Source organism: Mirounga leonina, unplaced genomic scaffold (genome assembly GCF_011800145.1).
Source record: "Mirounga leonina isolate KUSES-001 unplaced genomic scaffold, KU_Mleo_1.0 Mir_97, whole genome shotgun sequence".
Taxonomy (NCBI): Eukaryota; Metazoa; Chordata; class Mammalia; order Carnivora; family Phocidae; genus Mirounga; species Mirounga leonina.
In genome coordinates this window covers 5,428,000-5,440,899 of record NW_023270889.1, presented here as the reverse complement: position 1 = coordinate 5,440,899, position 12,900 = coordinate 5,428,000, and the positions used below count along the sequence as shown (strand labels likewise).

The following is a 12,900-nucleotide window of genomic DNA, read 5'->3' as shown; positions in this document are numbered from 1 at the left end:
AGGAAATTTAGGGATCATTTGGCTCAACAGTAAGTATTTCTCTAATTAATGAATGAAAAGTTGGGCTCATTTTGCACATCTACAAGGATGTTCTGTAGGCGGATCAATCCAACAATTTGCATAACTATCCTTGGAATTATGGAGGGAATTTTAGAAGTGAGTTAAGTCTAGAGAGAGTAGATGTGCAGATGTGGTCCCATGTCAACCTCCAGGGAGGGTACACTGGGAAGACTGGGACCCCATGCCTGAGTGGGATGATCTATGTGCCTGGGCTTCAGCCTGAGAGTCTAGGATGAGTGGAGGATGGCTGCCCAAGTAGGGTGGACTTGCTTTGTACCAGTGGTTTCTTTATTAGTTTTCTGTTGCTGCTGTAACGAGTTACCACAACTTAGTGGCTTGAAACAACACCAATCTATAATCTTACAGCTCTTTGCATTGGAAGTCTGATGCAGATCTCACTGACTTAAAATCAAAGTGTCAGCAGTGCTGTGTTCCTTTTTGGAGGTTCTAGGGGAGAATCCTCTTCCTTGCTTTTTCCAGCTTGTAGAGGCTGCCTGTGTACCTTGGCTTGGGACTCTCTTTCTCCATTTTCAAAGCCAGCAATGGCAGGTTGAGTTGTTTTTGCATTTTATCACTCTGATTTCCTCTCCTATATCCTTCTTCCACTTCTAAGAGCCTTTATGGTTATGCTGGGCCCACTCAGATAATGGAAAGTGATCTTCCTTTTTTAAGGCCAGCTCATTAGCAACTCTAATTCCATCTGCAACCTTAAATTCCCCTTTGCCATGTAACCTAACATATTCATAGGCTCTAGGGAGTTGGGCATGGACATGGACATGGATATTTTGCAGAGATCTTGATTCTTCCTACCACAGCTTCCTAAAGAGTAAGGCGATTAGGGAGAAGGGATGTATTCCAGGATGTAGGGTTCAGTCATCCAGGACTGGCTGGATCACTTGGAAGGAAAGCCTCCTGCTCCTGTTCTTGGCAGTTGCAGATTCTGGCAGAGGCTGGTGGAGGGAGTGTGAGCTGGTTGGCAGAATGAAGATGGAGAGACAGTCATACCTGGAAATGCTGACAGATTCTTGTTGACTGAGAATGCCTCACCTTCTATGCACTGACTTCATTGAGTTGTTTCTAATGGTTTTAGAGAAAGAAGGTACTAAGGATTTTTCTCTTGTAGAAGGAAAAACCAAGTCCCTCACCAGCTCAGGCATAGGACAGGTAGGGAGGAACACTTACAGAATTGGAATCCTAGGTAGAAGAGGTAGAAACATGAGCCACATATGTCTTTGATTGAAACTGAGCCTACCTACCTTTCCCCTTCCCTCCCTCCCTTCCTTTCAGTTTTCGAATTTGTGCTGTTGATGTGTTTTGGGAAGGTATTATTACATAAGCACTGCTATTATCTAAACAGGTTGTGTGTCCGTAGGGTCAGAATTGGGTTCATTCTAATAGAAAACATCACTAATTAATAAGAGCAAAATTTCAGTCACATTTTTAAACTTTATCCTACCAATTAAGAGCTAAAGCATTAAGTGAAAAAGAGCATGATTTGCAGAGTGGGGGAGGTAATACAGAATCTACTTAAAAAAAATTATACAGTTGAATGTTGGAGGTCTTTGTTTTATAAGTTAAGCAAAGTGGAAGTCGTATATTTGGACCCAAGAGAAGAATCACATGACCTCCTGAGTGAAAAGAAGACCACAAGTCATTAGTCATCTAGTTGATATTATTTAAATCACGCAAAATGCCGCCTGTATATAGTTACAGGACTTTCCATTTGTTCTCCAAAGCAGACTAGACTTGCCTTAGGTCAGTTTATGTGCTTACCTAATTCCTGTTGTTTGGGTGTCTGCATGGACAGGAAGATCGAAATAGTTGGGGACTTGCCTGACACAAAGCCGAAGCTATTGGAAAGAGTGCTTTGAACTGAGGCATCATGGGCCCCATGTGGTGAAGAGGAAGCCACAAAAAGCATCAGAACATAAAAATATAGGTCATATCTGCCACCCTGGGCACAGAGGGTGCGCCTTCTTGCCACCAAGAGCCTGGGAAGGAGGCCGGAAGGATATACATCAGGAGATACATTACTGTTGACTACAAAAGGTAGACATTTTTGTGTCTTTGACTCTTTTTTCTCCCAGTAGAGGTACCTCTCATCTCCTGCACTGGATGGGGGGGCATTGGGTGGAGGGGGTGCTGGTGGTGGGGAGGTTGTCAACAGACTTCCTCTGGAGAACTGCATAGATTTTTCAATCGTTTTTGAAGGTTCTTTGTATAAAAACAAAACAGAAACAAAACTTTAGTATGCAAAGCATTGAACTTTTAGCGAGTCTCTTGTCAAAATGAGCTTATTTGAGCGCAAAGTAAAATGGCAAAGTTTAAAGGAGGAGTGGCAACCTGATGAAAATAACCAGAAATAGCCATTCAGCAGGAGGAATGTCTTCTTAAATTCTCTTTATTTATCTCAGTTCTTCCAATTTGCCTGGCTCTAGGTGTCTAAGTACGTTCCAAGAGGAGCTTTACCTAAGGGCACTCAGTGTTTACAAAGCAGGGAGATTTTTCTTAAATACTGGCACTCTGTCCTTTCCCCTAAAGTCCCACTTCTGCTATTTGACTACTTTTTGCTTAACAGTCACACAACCTCAGGCTTCCTTTGCTCATGTGTCCTCCAGCTCCATCTCTATGTTTCCTTCCCTCATAGGGTGACTTTGCCCTTCTTCTGAGTCCTTGATGCTCCCCAGAGCTCCTCCTTGGTAAATCATCTAAGCCTTGCAGACTCATGCCCCTATGCATGAAAGAAATCAGAAATAGAAAGAAGATTATTATTTGTATCCATGGCAATCCAAAACAGTAAACCCATCTGATAGTACTAAACTTTTATTTATTTATTTATTTTGCAAGTTCCACCTGCTTTAGGTCAATCCAATCAAAATCAAAACTAGCGTTTGGCAGACTATGGCCCGAGGGTCAACTCCAGTTTACTGCCTATTGTACAGAATTGTTTTTACATTTCCAAACGGTTGAAAAAATCAAAAGAAGAATAATATTTTAAGATACATGAAAGTTATATGACATCCAAATTTTAGTGTCCAAAAATGAAGTTTTATTGGAACTCAGTTGCTCTCATTCATTTACGTATTGTTTAAAGCTGCTTTTGCTCTATTTTGGCAAAATTGGCTTGCAAAGCCTGAAATATTTACTATGTGGTCCTTTATAGAAAAGGTTTGCTAACTCTTGATTTAAATCCATTTTAAAATTTACGTATTAACTAGTCAGTTGTCCACTAGAGAGCAAGATTCTCAAGGGCAGAAATGCTATTTTGATCATTATTACAACCCTGGTGGTTAACACAGTGACTGACATGTAGCCGTTACTCAGTTGATATTTGTTGCAAAGATTTACAATGATGTAACTTATAGACAACTTTCAGAAACATACCTATTACATGATATCTGTTTTGGGAAGACTTACCAACCAGGCAAGAGGTGCATACTTTTGCTCCCTAGCTTTCCTCTTCCCTTATACATATTATGGAACATTTACACTTAGATTATAGTAAAACTTTTTAACTGGTTTTTAAAATTTGGAATATATTGAGTTTTCTGTAATTGGAGATTTTGTTTTTAAAATTATGTACTCTTCTCAGACGCTGTGTACTGGTTATCTATTGCTGTATGCAAACTACCATAAACCTGGTAATTTCAAATAAGCATTATAGCTCATGACCAGAAGGGGGTGGTCCTCTTTTTGTGCTTAGCGCAGCCATGGTTCATGGTCCCAAGAAGCATCTGAAGTGGGAAAGTGATTCAGTTCCAAAGCAGTGGATGCTGGATAAATTGACCTGTGTGTTTGCCCCTCACCCATCTACTGGTCCCCATAAGCTGAGATAGTGACTCCATCTCATCATTTTCCTAAGGAACAGGCTTAAGTATGCCCTAACAGGGGATGAAGTAAAGATCTGTTTGCAGTGTTTTATTAAGATTGATGGCAAGGTCAGAACTGATATAACCTACCCTGCTGGTTTTATGGATGTCATCAGCACTGACAAGATTGGGGAGAATTTCCATCTGATCTATGACACCAAGGGTCACTTTGCTGTTCATCGGATTACACCTGAGAAGGCCAAGTGTAAGTTGTGGAAAGTGAGAAAGATCTTTGTGGAGACAAAAGGAATCCCTCATCTGGTGATCCATGATGCTTGCACCATCCGCTGTCCTGATCCCCTCATCCAGGTGAGTGACACCATTCAGATTGATTTGGAGACTGGAAAGATTACTGATTTCATCAAGTTTGATACTGGTAAGTTCTATATGGTGACCAGAGGTGCTAACCTGGGAAGAATTGGTGTGATCATCAACAGAGAGAGACACCCTGGTTCTTTTGATGTAATTCACGTGAAAGATGCCAATGGCAACAGCTTTGCCACCCAGCTCTCCACAACATTTTTGTTATTGGCAAAGGCAAGAAACCATGGATTTCTCCTCCCTGTGGAAAGGGTATCCATCTCACCATTGCTGAAGAGAGAGACAAGAGACTGGTGGCCCAACAGACCAGACCCCAAGAGACCCCATCTCTTGAAGGAAAGAGTATCAAAGAAGTTTTGGCCTTTTTTGATCTGCCATAGGCTGCTTCTAGTTTGGTTTTTAACTTTAATAATTCCAGTTAAGTACAACAGCACCCCCCCCACCCCCCCACCCCCCCGCTGCATCCTCCTAACACATGATCTTTTTTCAGCTGTCTTTCAAGCTCTTATTTCCAAGCTCTGGAACTGTCAGGTGTCTAGGCAAGGAGAAGACCAGCTCAGCAGCCCAGGAGAGGCAGAGATATGAGGGATTGGTCGATGGACACTGAATGCATTCTTTGGAAAGTGATTCAGTCCCAAAACAGTCCCCCCCCTCCTCCTAAAATACCTAAAATAGGAGCTAGGAGGTCTGCAGGCTCACTCTGGACCCCAGCTGCTTGGAAGGGAAGTCCTAAACTACATTCCTATATACTTAATGATTTCTTACATAATATAGTTTGGAAGATATGCTCATTTCCTCCCCTCCCTCCCTCTCCCCCTCTCTCTCTTTCTTTCCTTCTCTCCCTCTCTCTCTCCTCCTTTGCTTTTGCTTTCTCTCCCTCGCTCTCCCTTTCTCCCTTTCTCTCTCTCTTTCTCTTTTTCCCTCCCTCCCTCCCTCCCTTCCTCCCTCCCCCTCTCTTTCTTCCTCTCCATTTCTTTTTTTTCTTTTCTTTTCTCTTCTTTTCTTTTTTCTTTTCTTTCTTTCTGTCTTTCTTTATTGGGAAGAAAAATCAGTGCTGCCCCTCACTGGATAGAAATAGGTAGCTAAAGAACACATTGGCCAAAATAATGTCAGCTCGGGGCGCCTGGGTGGCTCAGTCGTTAAGCATCTGCCTGCCTTCGGCTCAGGTCATGATCCCACGGTCCTGGGATCTAGCCCCGCGTTGGGCTCTCTGCTCGGCAGGGAGCCTGCTTCTCCCTCTCCCACTCCCCCTGCTTGTGTTCCCTCTCTCGCCGTGTTTCTCTCTGTCAAATAAATAAATAAAATCTTTAAAAAAAAAAATAATGTCGGCTCAGAGCCTGGTTTTTCTCCTCTCAGCCATCTTCCATTTGTGTACTGTATTGCTAGGGTGCTGTTCCTTTTTGCTATAAAGAAATTAGATCTGGTTTTCTAAAGATGCCTTTATTTAGGCTAATTCTCTGACCCAAAGATTGGAAATCAGAGGGATGTAACCGTTCAAAAGGATGTCTTCTGTATATGACTGTATATGGGGGTGAACAATGTCAGTAATTTCTCCAACAGATACAATTTTTGGAGGATTTGCTTAGCTTGTATTACAGAGTTTTGAGAGGAAATCTAGTTGCCTGTAACATGGAAAAATGCATATGATAAATGTACAAGATCTAAGTATTATTTAAATGCACCAAAATTTTATGGTGATGGAAGGCATTTCAAATAGTTGTATTTCCCTATCCATGGGAACAATGCATCTGCTGTATTTTTTTGACCTTTGAGATCAGCAAGGTTACAGCCTTGTGTGGGTTCACCAGATAAAGAATTCACTCTGTCCTGGGTCTGGTTTGCTACCTGTTACTTCCTTTTCTGGAAGCTCTAGGCAACACCCTGCCAGAGCATTTGCTTTCTCTATGTGCCATGTGAGGTATTTGTTTCCTCCTTTGGTGGCTGATGACTGAGAGCCTCTTTGCACATTTGCTCTGGTGGTAGGACTCTTAGCAAACCCAAGCTGCTGTGGTTTGCACTGAGAAGCCTGCGCATGTGGCCGCTGTAAAAGACAGGCAGCGGCAACTTCCTTGTTCTGTAAAAAGTCACATAGGTAGGGTTGTGGGCCTTGATAGTACATTTTCTGGGGGCAGTGACAAACCCCTGAAGTGTTCACAGAGAGAAAGGAAAGGGTCTCGCTTAGTGTTAAAACTAGAATTATACACATCTTTTCCTTTTCTTTGTGGCACAGAGATACATAAGAGAGGGGACTCTTCATGACAAGCCGTAACTGGAAATTAAGAACACTGGTCTGTGGTTTCTATCTGTGTTATTGGTGGTGGTGGTGGTGGTGTGTGTGTGTGTGTGTGTGTGTTTTGAGAGCCTTGAACATTCATTTGAGGCTGTACATTTTGTGGCTTGTCTGGGCTAAAAGTAATTCATGTCCTAGTGATGAGTCCTTCTTTTAGCTAAAAGTGAAGCCTGTTCCATAATTGCCAGATACTATAAAGATAGCACAAATCTTAGAAAAGCATTTTGTGGTATAGTGGAGAGTTAGATATCTGTGAAATTATATCTGTGAAAAATATCTGTGGTAAGACCTTGTCAGGAGAGTAGTTTTGGTGTTTGTTGTGAAGCGGTTTTCTATGAAACATTTTCTTTCCCTTGTTTCCCTATGGCAGAATTGATAGTTGTAGGTTGTAGGTTACCTTCTTGGCATTTGTTTTTTATAGTCCTTAAGCTCCTTTTTCCCTAAAAAGTATTATAGTTTCTGCCACTGGTGGATTCTCCTCACTAACTCACTGCTAAATTATTTGTAATCAGTATCACTATCCTTCAGTGTAGAGATTCTGGAAATCCCCACTGACATCCTTTCTTGCCAAATTTGTCTCTGGTTGCCTGCCCACAATATTTTTTCCCCTAATCTGGCCAGTCATCTCTGACTTACTTTAGCACATGCAGCATTTCAGAGTTTGACATAGTAGCATGCTGCACAGATTTGAAAAGAAGCTTTCTAGTAGAACAGTGACCATAAGTCACCTCAAAGAACAGTTGAAGTTCTTTGGATGTGGGAAGAAGCCTCTGGAGAGCTAGAATTTTCCCCCTGGGCTGTAAGTGGTTTGGGGCTAATCAGAACCTTGTTAGCATCATAAAGAGTTTTATACACACTTCTAGTTCTCCAAGATTCGTTGACAAGGTGGTTTTAAGAGCTCAACCCTCAAAGATATCTATAAAACTTTTCAGATATAACCTCACACTCTACTCTTCAAAAACACTTTTTGGAATTTTAGTATGTATATATTCATTCAATTATTAATAGGAAAACATATCTGATCCTTGGTTGTTGTTTTGTAGTTAAGAGGATATAAAAACCAATGAATGTTTTTTGAGCACGTGCTAGAGGACAGACCAGACATAAGTACTTTATTTAGCCCATACTGGTGCCAATGAGAGCAAAACCAGATAGTCACTGAGATTGTCAAAACCCTGTGGAGAGGGAGGCTGGCTGATCAAGTAATTAACCACAAGCTTGGGTCAAGGCATAGAAGAACGTGACAGCTGTAGCCTGGGTACTGGCAGCATCTCTTGCACATGCAATCCAAATCAGTGATTTTCCCTTGTTTCTATTGGTTACTTTATTTTTTAATTTTAATTTTTAATTTTAGAGATTTTATTTATTTATTTGAGAGTGAGAGCGAGAGTGAGAGCAAGAGAGAGAGAGAGAGCTCACACATGAACAGGGGGCAGGGGGAGAGGGAGCAGACTCCCCGCTGAGCAGGGAGCCCGATGTGGGGCTCAATCCCAGGACCCTGAGATCATGACCTGAGTGGAAGGCAGACACTTAACCTACTGAGTCATCCAGGCGCCCGTCCATTGGTTACTTTATATCTTGGTGCTTCCTTATCTCTTTTCTGAGCCAGATTTCCTTTGTTTGTGACTATGATGCTCCCATACGTTCCCACCTTTTTTTTTTTTTTTCCAGGATCCTGATGTCTCTGTCTTTCTCCAGGTAGCCTGATTATATTCTTGATTATTCTTTTTTGTTTTTGGAATTTATACTTGTGAGGTCTCAACTTTGGGTTAGGCTGACTGTTCAGAGACAAATACTGATTCTCTTGATTCTCTTTGGCTTCTTGTCGTCTCTACTTGCCACCATCCCAAACCACCACCTCTGTATTAAACTTGGGCTGCAGTTGTACAAGAGTTTTGCTGTCTGTCGGTGGCCATGAATGTAAGCTTTATTTTAAGTTTAAAGAAACGTTGAAAATAAACTTTTTTTTTTTTTTGCAAATTCTATCAAACACTTAAACATTCGGGAATGTTAACATTAATTCTTAATTCAAAATAATGACATTTATAGGATACATCCTGGTATTGGGAAATACGAGGTTTACTTAAATCTGGTATTTTATATATGCTTGATCATTAATCCTTCCTAAAATTCAGTGACCATATTGATTCAACTTTATAAGGTTAAGCAAGTTTTCTAGATAATACCCCAGATAACTTTTTTTTCAAATATAAAATACTTAAACCAACAAGGAAATTATAAAAAAACATATAAATTATGCTTTAGGGCTTGATTAAAGGGCTATTTGAATATAGATAGAAGACAGCTTTGCTGTCGGCTGATAAGGCCTGAGATGATATAGACCTAGCAAGGGTGTTTGCATTCTATCAGTGACTTCTGAACACCCAAAGCACAAGGTTCAAAGGTTGGCCTTTGAACTGTTCACTGTTCTGTCATATTTTAGAATTGCGTTTCCTTGAATCATAGCAGGTAACCTGGGCTTGGTCTTGACTCAGAGTTGTTCAGAAAGGTTAAAGAAAAACAACTATTTTTTTTTTTTTTTTTTTGCTCATGGAAATGCCTGTCGCAGATCTGACCAGTAGCCATACCAAGTAACTCATAATAAAATGCATGAGATAACTTACTATAAAATGCAGGGGTTATACTCATAATAAACTTGATCTAAGAATATAAACATAGGGGGCACCTGGGTGGCTCAGTCGTTAAGCGTCTGCCTTCGGCTCAGGTCATGATCCCAGTGTCCTGGGATCGAGCCCCGCATGGAGCTCCCTGCTCCGCGGGAAGCCTGCTTCTCCCTCTCCCCTCCCCCTGCTTGTATTCCCTCTCTCACTCTGTCTCTCTCTGTCAAATAAATAAATAAAATCTTTAAAAAAAAAAAAAAGAATATAAACATAGTTCAGCCTGCTTATGTTCATCCTACTGGGCTCTTTTTGGGGTCTAAGGTCAGTGATGGCTTTTTGGCTTTTAGAATTTGATGTCTGGTTTTAGGGAAGAATATGGAATATGATTTTGGTGCAGGGCAACTGGCCAGAATAGTTTGTTTTCTATTTTAAGTCCAAATATGAAGATAAGATTAAATACATTTCCTTGCCATTGTGCCATGCTTAACTTTTAAGCTCCGTATTATGTATATAAAAAAATTATGCTTTCTACTCTACCAACTTCCAAAAAAATTTGAAGAAGAATACAGGAGTTTTATCCATTCAAAGTCTCATGTTGACCCTGGTGCCCTGAGAGTTTCCTTGAAGAGAAAGGCAGGTTATGCACCAGACCATTTCTTTTTCTAATACCACCTTATATAAGGAATATTGAAATGTTTGTCACTTTATTTTTCCATGGAATTGTGCCAAACCCCATCTACTCTATCCAAGTAGGGGAACTAGATTTCCTCACTTTATACTACCTCATTAACTATATATGTATGTGCACGTGTTTCCAGTCTCACAAATGCGAACTTTTCTATTTTGCTTTCTAACACAACAGAACCGTGAAGATCAATGATTCTTGTGACAGTTCCTGGCTTTTTTGTTCTTTTAGCTCTTTGCTACTCAACGGATAGAATGGGTATCAACGTGAGTGTCCATATCTTTCTGTGGTTTCATGTTTTATAGGTTGGCATAGTTTATTAATTTTTGTTGGCTACTTTCAGAATGGTCATTTTAAGCTCCAAAGGCCCAAATGTCTAGCCCTTTATTGACACATTTTGGGGACTAGAGGTGTGCTGAATAAGCTGACACCAGTGTCCTGCTAGAAGTGTCCTGTCCAAAAGCCACCCACTCCTGGGCTCTGGAACATTAGGCTCTTATTATTACCCTTTCCTTAGGGCAGTAGAAGACTTGGGTTACAATTCCGAGCTAAAATTTCTACTTTGGGAATTTTGTGCACATTCAGGCATGCGAACTTGTATTCACATAGTACCTGTCTACCACGTGGCAGCTTCAAAGCTTTGGCTTTGCATAAATCCCTGTTGGAGCATTTAAGGTGTACCTCCCCTGTGTAGCAATACATACTCTTCTCCTAACATGTTTCCTCCTTTGCCTACAAAATTCCCAGCTTCCATGTGGCAGTTCATGCCTGTCTTAGTCTGGTAGAGCTGTAAATGTTGCTTACCCTTAAATACCTGATGGTCAAAACAAACAACTCTTTTTTTTTTTTTTTTTTAAAGATTTTATTTATTTATTTGACAGAGACAGAGATAGCGAGAGCGGGAACACAAGCAGCGGGAGTGGGAGAGGGAGAAGCAGGCTTCCCCCCGGGGGAGGGAGCCCGATGTGGGACTCGATCCCAGGACCCTGGGATCATGACCTGAGCCGAAGGCAGATGCTTAACGACTGAGCCACCCAGGCGCCCAAGATTTTATTTATTTATTTGACAGAGAGAGAGATAGCGAGAGCACGAACACAAGCAGGGGGAGTGGGAGAGGGAGAAGCAGGCTCCCCGCTGAGCAAGGAGCCTGATGTAGGACTCCATCCCAGGACCCTGGGATCATGACCTGAGCCGAAGGCAGACGCTTAACGACTGAGCCACCCAGGCGCCCCCAAACAACTCTTTTTGTTTAGCTAAAGCTTCTCCTTTTTTTACATTTTGCCCCCTGAAGTCCTATCTTAACCCTTTTTTCACCTTAGAGATCCCCACATATACCTTAAAGGAGAAATTTGGGCAGAATATCATTCCTAAAACCTTGCTAAAGGCATGGCAAGATAAAAAACATGAGTTGCATTTCTCTGGCCCTGTTGTCCATTGACCCATAGAAGTGTTGCTCTGTGCCTCATAATCCTTTGGCCCTGGAACTCTACAACAAACATTGCCTTTACGTTTTATCGGTTTTCCAAATGTTGCAGAATTTGACCTCAGCTTTGCCATCACTGGGGAAGTAAATTGAATAAAAACATTTCACATCAGGAGTCTACTAAAAATTGTTAGCTCTCTAAATGCAGGTTCATCTCTTTGGTTCCATACTGTGATTGCTCTAACAAACACAAAAATCACAACAAAATACAAGAAATAACTTCCCTGCTTTATTTCACGTAGACACACTTGTTGAAATCTGCTCAGGTCTCTGTACAGGCAGCACTGTATTTGGGAGCCAGTATCGCTTACTATTTTTTCAGTACTAAATGTAATTTTATTCTCAAGAATAAACAATTAAACTTATTTGTGTATATGTACGTATATATCACATATATAACATATACATGTAAGTAATGCATATAATTACATATGGAATTGTCATGAGCATCCTCTCTAATATTTGTGAAACATCTATCATATGCATAGTGATAGGCATTTAGGCATGGTGGGGAATGCAACAAATTATATAAATCGGTAGTGTGTCCTCAAGGGCCTTGACTTTGCAGTTAGGCAGACAGATACATTATTTATGAAGATGTAAATAACTATCCAGATAGGATACTGAGAGTACCAAATGTCTGGAAAAGGCTGCAAGTGCTCCTGGAATTCATGCCATGCCTGTGGAGGTCAATGCTGTCAAGGTCCTGCAAAGAAGCCAGTCCGATTGTCTCTGAAACGGAATGATTGAAGGGTGGGGCATGGTGGTGGCAGAGGAAAATCCTGAAGCACAGAGGTCTGAGTTAGGTGGATGAATGGGAAGATGACTGTCTGCGATGTTCTTTTCTTTCCAGAGAAGCAAGAAGAAGATGGATGACATAGATGAAAGAGAAGCAGCATAGGAAGAGAACTTCTAGCCTTGACCACGAGTTGTGTGACCTCAGGTAGGTCCCTTACAGTCTTGTTATTCAGTTGCTGTATTTTTAAATGAAGGCTGGTCCACTCTGAAATAAGGACACATTTTTGAGACAAAAGGTTAGCTGAAAAAGTCTAAGCAATTTGTTTATGAGACAGGAACTATATAGATTACTTGCTGCTCAGTAGTAAAATCATCAAACATCATCATTCTAAGGTACTGTCAGTTTATAATCATGATTGGAGGATAGCTTTGGTAAAGGGCTGAGAAATGTTTTGAGAAACACGGTGAAATGGAATGCATAAAACTAGGTAAAATTAATGACAACAGGTCTTAGGTAGTCGCAGAAATATTTGAGGGTTTAATCAATGAAGTGCAGGATCTAAAGTTTAAATTTATAATTTAGTTATCTTCTGAAGGTACAAAGCTCATGTTCTTATTATGATACAGTGAGTTCCCTAGCCTGTAGCTTGTAAGCTAAGCAACATCCTGGGTTTTCAGTTACACGAGAGATTTGAGTGTGTTAGATTTCAGTAATGACAGCTCATTAAACATCCCTGATTCCCCCCGAGTGAGCTAGAGTCCCATTCAAAATAGGCTGCAGTGAGTGAGGCTTGAAGAAAACAGAAGTGTACAGCAGTGGTCCCAGCAGAAGT

General features: G+C 41.0%; 1 protein-coding gene across 1 annotated transcript; it reads left to right on the top strand.

Annotated features, from left to right (window-relative positions):
- The first annotated feature begins 3,620 nt into the window (after positions 1–3,620).
- LOC118006518 (40S ribosomal protein S4, X isoform-like) lies at positions 3,621–12,402 on the top strand. Its single transcript, XM_034999201.1, is given in 2 exon segments — positions 3,621–4,238; positions 12,183–12,402. Coding segments are annotated over 2 exon segments (516 nt in total). The 5' UTR covers positions 3,621–3,770; the 3' UTR covers positions 12,231–12,402.
- The last annotated feature ends 498 nt before the right edge of the window (positions 12,403–12,900 follow it).